Below are 212 nucleotides of genomic sequence, written 5' to 3'. Positions count from 1 at the left end.
GCCCGTGTCACCCCCTTCATCTCTCGCCTGGGGTGCCCCCCGCATCGACGTGTCTCCCGCCGCTGCAGAGCGCATCACGCAGACGGTGGAGATCACCAAGCACGTGGTGGACATCGAGGAGAAGGGCGTCAAGCTGCGCCTGACCATCGTGGACACGCCGGGCTTCGGTGATGCTGTCAACAACACTGAGTGGTGCGTCCCGTGGCGGGGGG

The 212-nt window shown here is 66.5% G+C and overlaps 1 protein-coding gene across 1 annotated transcript in view; it reads left to right on the top strand.

The window, feature by feature from the left end:
• Nucleotides 1-68: 68 nt before the first annotated feature.
• Nucleotides 69-212, top strand: part of LOC104624492 (septin-4-like) — a gene marked incomplete at both ends in the record, with an annotated part of 1,292 nt that continues 1,148 nt past the window's right edge. The window contains one exon of the mRNA XM_010291875.1: nt 69-196. Within this exon, the coding sequence (XP_010290177.1) occupies nt 69-196 (128 nt within the window). The remainder of the gene's footprint in view (nt 197-212) is intronic.

Source organism: Phaethon lepturus, unplaced genomic scaffold (assembly GCF_000687285.1).
Source record: "Phaethon lepturus isolate BGI_N335 unplaced genomic scaffold, ASM68728v1 scaffold28727, whole genome shotgun sequence".
NCBI classification, from domain to species: Eukaryota; Metazoa; Chordata; class Aves; order Phaethontiformes; family Phaethontidae; genus Phaethon; species Phaethon lepturus.
The sequence above is the reverse complement of the archived record's forward strand: the minus strand, read 5'-3'. Positions and strand labels throughout refer to the sequence as shown.